The following is a 6,271-nucleotide window of genomic DNA, read 5'->3' on the forward strand; positions in this document are numbered from 1 at the left end:
ATGTGTTTTGTAGGACGCCAGCCGGCCGCCTGGAGCTAAACATTCATATGTTTAGTCAAGTTTTTCTGCCATGTAAGCACCTATATGTCTACTTGCGAGCCGACCGAGGCATGGCATAGATACTAGCCTCCATGAGTACATACATAATGCTTGGTGTCACGGCTTGTTGTAGGGCGTTGTGCATGCCGACTCCGAAGGATCCCAAGAGTTGCCTGTCCTCCACTAACCCATGCCGGCCGGCTAAATGCTCCCCTCTAGATCGTTATACCACTGTCAACGTACGAGCTCCATGAGCTAGTCAGAGGGGGTTGAACGCTTTCACCACCCATCACAACCACAGTAGCCTGCTCACTCGAAGGTCACGCCGCCTGCTCACCACGCAGGCCTTGGAGAGCTATCTCAACCGCCTCTTTTGCCTCAGCCGACATGCGGTTCCCTGATTGCCAGTGCATGTGTGCCCGCCGCACCACACACACACACACACACACACACACAAATGGTCAGCATCGGTTGGGTGGCTTTGTGGGGCAAACGTCAGGACCCGCAGAGCATGGCAGAGACCCAGGAACTGCTGCCAAATTATCTACGGCAGTTATCCTGAGCAGGGCCCTTGAGCCTCATCCTCACCTCCAATGTGCAGCCGTTGTAGGGCTGTGTTGATACGCACCGCCTCCTCCAGCGCTTTGGCGCCCTCATCGCCGATGCTGTTGGCTGAGCTTATCCACAGCATATACAGAGACAGACAGACAGACACAAACTTCGCCTTCAACTAGGCTCCAGTGTGGCAACAGATTATGGGTCACACAGGTGCAGTAGTCAACCCCCCCCCCCCCCCCCCGCCGCCGGCCCGAATTCCCTTCTCCTTGCCCAGGCCTGCAGCTCTACGGTCCCAGGGCCCAGGTCTCACAGTGTAGGTCTAGCTCCGTCAGGGCAGTGTTGCCAGGCAGCGCCTCTGCAAGCACCCGCGCCCCGCCAGATCCAAGGCCGTTGTCTGCGCAGCGCCAACGGTGAGATACTGCTGGCCGGTCGCCAAAGAAAGAGGGCAGACGGGGTGACAGCGAAGCCTTGCACAGGGCTGCTTCTGCTGCGTGTGTGTGTCTGTGTGTGTGGAGCGCTCCTCAGCTGCCACTTCAGGGTATCTGTACGAGACCAGCCTCGGCCTCACCTGCGAGGTTCAGTTCCTGCAGGGATTTGTTGCTAGCCAGAGCCTCCGCCAGAGCCTTCGCCCCCTCCCCGCCAATGTAGTTGACTGTTGCCCGCCATGCAGTGGGAACAGCATAGAGCAACCGGTCAGCTGGCTGTCACGCAGCCCTGAGCCTCGCAGGCGAACAAAGGGCTAAGGCAGCAGAGCCCGGCCCCACATATTTTCCTTAATCCGACACTCCCACCCTCACCCTGAACCTCCCACGAACACCCTCGCTATCAGAAAGTCCTTCACCCCCAAGGGAGACCTCACCGAATAGGTTGAGCGACTGAAGTGTGGAGTTGTGGCACAGCGCGTCCGCAATCGCCCGGGCCCCTTCCGCCAGGATGTTGTTCACTGCACCCAGACACGAGCACGCACAGCCGACCCCGACAGCACGCAAAGAGTCAGGTTCGCACGTGGCAGGGACAGCAGCAAGAGATCGGCACGGGTTGCAGCAGCACGGGTAACATGGGTTGCCATCGATGAGCCCAAGCCCCAGGGACCCATTTCACTGCAGCAGCCCAAGTTCTCACTCGTAAGGTTCAGCTTCCTGAGGCTTGTGTTGCTGCGCAGCACCTCTGCGACCGCCTTGGCCCCCTCGACACCGATGCCGGCCTTCCCCCCTGGCAACAGCGAGCAACACAGCATAGGACATCACGTGCACCGTTACTCAAGCGTGCAGGTCAAGGCTTTGGGTGCATGGGGGGATCACCGAGTCATGTGGTTGCGAGAGACCCTCCTGCATGCTCTGCACATGTGTGCCCTTCATGCATGTGTAGCAAAGAGCCTGTGAGGGGGAGGAACGATATTGAGGCGGGGGAGGGAGAGGGGCTTTGATATAGGCCAGACACAAGTCCTGCCCTGATTCCGTTACCAATGGCCACATCTCACCGTCTATCCGGAGGGCCTTAAGCTCCAAGTCATTCCGGTTGAGCCTCGGCAGGGCATCGCTGAGGCTCAGCTTCTGCCAGTTGTCAGCTGGAGGTGCCATGAGAACGATGGGGGGGGGTGAGGCCGTGTCCTACTTCTCAGAAGATCAGCACCGACAAGAGGTTGCCTTGCTGAAGGCTGGCCGCGAGCATATGTTGACACTTCCGTTCCGTTAAAGCGCGGCAGAGAGACAACGCCACGCGCTCGGATGAACTTGAAAGGGTTTAGAAAAGCAGAGCTGTGTACACGACGACTGCCTCCCAACCGGACGGGCGGCGGCTGTGCTAGATCTCGAGTAGCTCAAGAGCAAGCTGGCTAGCAGTCGGTGCCTTACGAGTGCGGCTGACGCAAAGGGGGTTACAATATTCTGCTTGTTTGCGGCCGTCGCGCGGTATGTTGGAGACTGCAGTTGTGAATCCTAGCTCCGGCCGGGGGAACACAGTCGTTGTTGTTGGGGCGTCAGACTGAGGTATGTCCCGCACTTGCGAGGACAGATAGGCCGAATATGATGTGTTCCTACGGTGGAGAACCGCCCCGGCAAATAGTTGTGGATGTAAAGCGCGGTGTTGTTGCACAGGTGCCACTCGGCGGCTGCCTCCTGCAGCTGCATGTGCATCTGCTCGTGGCTGGAGCAGTGGAGCTCGTGAGGCCGGCTTTGCCCAGCCAGACGTCTCGCGCAAGGGGCGAGCTCTGGGCGAGATCGAGCCCCTGTCACAGTACTCGTACTCGTACGAATTAGCTAACCTACCTAGCTAGGTAGGTAGGTACGGGCGTCGGGGTCGGGGTAGCAGATATGTTGTATAGGTAGCCTAGCTGTGGTAATATCTCTATAGATGATTCGGAAATCGGAGGCGTCCGGTAATAAGGTACGGCTGGCTAGGTACGGACTTACTGCTGGCTGGTACAGCAGGAAGGCTGTGTATCGCTCTTTACCCTGTATCTATATGTAAGGATACATACTTTCAACACCGTCCGCTGCTCCCCTTCTGTCTGGCTGCCACTGTCACAGTCCGTGGAGCTTCTTTCTACAAATTGTTCGCTGCCCTCAGCCGCCACAGCACCGCCCCGTTTCTGTCTTTCTGCAACTGCTGGCAGTTTGTGTCTGATTTGAAAACAGCACACTGCCCTCGGCTGCGGCAGCACTGCCTCCTTCCCGGCATGGAGCCACTGCTGACAGTTGGGCTTGAAAGCTGTTTGCCGCCCTGAACTGCCTATACGCAAAGCCGTCGGTAACAGAGAGGCCAGCCTGTACGAGAAGGCGGCGGCCTGCAAGGGGCTCGTCTTCTGAGACGCTGGGAGGGTGACCTGCAAGATCAGGACACAGCAGATAACCGCGCAGAGGTGACGCTGAAGATGGGAGAGAGCAAGAAGACAGTGTCAGAGTTGCAACAGCAACTTGCGGCGCAGAAAGCGAGGAGCCTCGATATGACTCCAAGAAGCCTCGAGACGGGCGAACAGTGCTTCTGCAAAGAATGAGAGCCCACGAGCAGTGCGTAGATAGCGTGGCACCATGGAACATAGCGATTCTGCAGTCCATTTTGCAAGCAGAGGTGGGTGGGGGGAGGCCCGAAGTCTCAGATACCCTTGCATGGCAGGCGGTGGGCACCTAAATTACTGAACCCGGGCGCTTCCAGTTGATGTTTCCACCCAGAGAAAGTTTCCCCTGTCAGGGAAATTGGCACCATGTCACACGATTCATCGTGGCGGCGTGATCCACACACACACACACACACACACACACACTTCAAAATTTTACAGCTCACACCACCGCTCTACAGAAGCCCCATCCCCGCCGGCCACTTTCGTTGGCCGCTCTGTCCCTGGGCCGCACAGCCCTTCAGGGCTGTTGAATCGAATCCTGCCGTTATGGTGTCCTGCCGGGTCTCCGCACGGGCGGGGCGCAGGTCGTGCTCAGGGTCCCGAGGTGCATGGCAACCTGCTGTCAGGCCTTCTGGCATGCAGTGGGCCGTAGGCTCCAATGGGCAGTGGTGCCGGCAGCCACCGGCCAAGGCCATGTTGCAGTTTCGGCAACAGCGACACAACATGGCCTTACACTTGTGCAGCCGTGTCCCCACTTTCTCGTACACTGCCCTGGGAAATCACAGCCTATGGGCAACGCGCTAGGGAGAGTTGATCGAGAAGAGCCGCTGCCCCCGACCCCTCACACCCACCCTTCCTCTTTGCTACCGATAACAAAATGGTTTGAGCCCATACTTGAGCATGCAAGTGCCGGTGGACGCTTCCAGACTGCGTCCTCCTCTCACTGACGAAGGCGTGCTCGCTTGACGAGGTCCTTGGAGCCGCGGGGGCCGGCTGCGTCTCGCTTCTTCGGGGCCTTGATGCCCGTGGCGGGATTGGCCGGCTGGCTGTACTTGATGGGGTCAATCAGCACGCCGGTGGTCTTCAGCACGCTGGGGCGGGTGAGGTTCCTGAAGGAGAGGTCCGTGTTGTAATCCAGGCCGAGGGGGTGCCGCATGGACGACTCAAACACCTCCTTGGAGTCGAACCCGTGCGGCACATTCTCCGCCTTGTACTTGGCCGACTTCTTGTCCCACTTCTCGCTGATCACCACGGCAGCCTTCTTGGCGTCCCGCGCGCGCCATCGCTGCCCGCTTGCGCTCCTGATGGGAGATTGCGTGTGAAGGAGGGAAGAAGGGAGGGGGGGGGGGGGGGGGGGTGTTCAGGGGTCGGCGCTCCGTTGTGACAGCGTATCATTACAACTCTCATTCCTATCGCTCTGTCCACGGCACCTGGAGGTCCGTAGATCCCCCCCCCCCCCCCCCCGGTGTGCCCATCCCTCCCTCCGTCTGCCCGCCCGTCCACCCAATCACCCAATCACCTCACTCCATCCGTGGTCCATCCTGTGTGTCTGTCCCTCCCTCCCTCCTTCCTCCAGCCATCCATCTGTCCCTCCCTCCCTCCCTCCCTCTCTCCCTCCCTCCATCCACCCATCTCACTGGCGATGCCACGGCTCGTGGCCCCAGCTGTGCAACATCTGCATGAACGGCCACCCTCCAAACCCCCCCCCCCCCCCCCCCCCCCGGGAGCTCGCTTGGCTCACCAGTTCCGCCTTCTCTCTCTTCTCCTTCATCCACCGCGGCTCCCTCTGCTGGGTAGTCCAGGTTCCCCAGCCTGGCATCACGCTGGGGGTCTCAATGTCCGGAAGCTCTGCCTCGACCTGTGGGAGGCGACAGACAGACAGGGAGCGACACCGCTCGGATCAGCACTGGAATGTGGCCAAAGCAGCGAGATGCTGTAGTTTTGCTGCGGTATCATAGCAAGGGGGCCTGGACATGGCAGACCTGGGCGCGGAAAGAGGAAGGGTGGCCACGTGTTTGTGCACTTTTGGGAGACAGGGGCAGCGGTGGTGAGGTGCCCCTCGCGAGGGAAAGAGGAGACGGGCGGTTGCAGGAGAGGATGGAAAGGCGTAGAGGGACAGGCGGTCTCTCAGGGCGGCCTGAGGGCACGCGGATCGCCGTTGGGAGTGGGACAGGACGAGACTAACAGGTGGGGATGGGGTCAAGCCGGGACAGGGACTGAGGGGTGGGCGACAGCACAGCCGTGCAAACATCAGGGCAAGCGTCGAAGAGCACACCTCTGCACGCTTGGCCTCAGCGAACTCAGCCTCGACGTCGTCGCCGGCAAATGCCATTCTGATGAGATCTTGCTGGCTCCTGCGGTGAGGGGGCAAAGCCGAGTGAGCGAGGGCGGCAGGGAGGGTGGAGTGGCATGCGGCTGGCAAGCGGCCCGCAGTGGACGACGCAGGAGGGAGGGTGGAGGCGATGGAATCCGCTGCGGTCACAAAGACCACTGGAAGCAGAAAACATCCAGTAGGGATTCCTACCTGCCCTCTCCGCCGCTGGCATCCCCCATCACGACCTCGTCCCTGTCTTCCGCTTTCTTGCTGGTGCTTGCGGCCTTGTGCGAGTCGCTCCTTCCGCTCGCTGCCGGTTTCGCTGGGCGGTGCTTGCCGTCGCGATAATATCCAAGGCCCTGCCGCATGCGATGCTCAGTCAGGCAACTGCCGGCAGGGACGAGGCCAGGGAGTAGGGCCGAGCAGGAGTGGGCCATGAAAAGACGGTTGAGGATGAGCAAAAGCCAACTGCGGGGTGACTTGTGGCGAGATCGAAGTCAGCGCTGCTGGGATACAGAAAG

General features: G+C 60.0%; 2 protein-coding genes across 2 annotated transcripts; both read right to left on the reverse strand.

Moving 5' to 3' along the window:
- Window positions 1–870: 870 nt before the first annotated feature.
- On the reverse strand, window positions 871–2,579 carry LOC142356178 (uncharacterized). Its single transcript, XM_075408138.1, has 5 exons — window positions 2,078–2,579; window positions 1,720–1,809; window positions 1,457–1,540; window positions 1,166–1,249; window positions 871–991 (listed from the first exon to the last, which is right to left on the reverse strand). The coding sequence occupies exons 1-5, from the start codon at window positions 2,175–2,177 to the stop codon at window positions 882–884; spliced, it is 468 nt and encodes a 155-aa protein (XP_075264253.1). The 5' UTR covers window positions 2,178–2,579; the 3' UTR covers window positions 871–881.
- Window positions 2,580–4,317: 1,738 nt separating this feature from the next.
- LOC142356177 (uncharacterized) lies at window positions 4,318–6,118 on the reverse strand. The gene is made up of 4 exons (XM_075408137.1): window positions 5,961–6,118; window positions 5,712–5,790; window positions 5,178–5,294; window positions 4,318–4,737 (listed from the first exon to the last, which is right to left on the reverse strand). The coding sequence occupies exons 1-4, from the start codon at window positions 6,116–6,118 to the stop codon at window positions 4,600–4,602; spliced, it is 492 nt and encodes a 163-aa protein (XP_075264252.1). The 3' UTR covers window positions 4,318–4,599.
- Between the last annotated feature and the right edge of the window lie 153 nt (window positions 6,119–6,271).

Source organism: Convolutriloba macropyga, unplaced genomic scaffold, assembly GCF_964194025.1.
Source record: "Convolutriloba macropyga unplaced genomic scaffold, txConMacr16.3 SCAFFOLD_6574, whole genome shotgun sequence".
Classification (NCBI taxonomy): domain Eukaryota; kingdom Metazoa; phylum Xenacoelomorpha; order Acoela; family Convolutidae; genus Convolutriloba; species Convolutriloba macropyga.

Bases quoted from the DNA above. Each gene is read 5' to 3' on its own strand.
- LOC142356177 (XM_075408137.1), bottom strand. From the start codon at position 6,118: ATGCGGCAGGGCCTTGGATATTATCGCGACGGCAAGCACCGCCCAGCG. The intron at 5,295-5,711 runs GTGTGCTCTTCG...CGCCTCCCACAG, and splicing joins CTGAGGCCAAGCGTGCAGAG to GTCGAGGCAGAGCTTCCGGA. The intron at 4,738-5,177 runs GTGAGCCAAGCG...ATCTCCCATCAG, and splicing joins AGAGAGAGAAGGCGGAACTG to GAGCGCAAGCGGGCAGCGAT.
- LOC142356178 (XM_075408138.1), bottom strand. From the start codon at position 2,177: ATGGCACCTCCAGCTGACAACTGGCAGAAGCTGAGCCTCAGCGATGCC. The intron at 1,250-1,456 runs GTGAGGTCTCCC...GGCGGGCAACAG, and splicing joins TCAGTCGCTCAACCTATTCG to TCAACTACATTGGCGGGGAG. The intron at 992-1,165 runs GTGAGGCCGAGG...GGCGCTGCGCAG, and splicing joins GCAGGAACTGAACCTCGCAG to ACAACGGCCTTGGATCTGGC.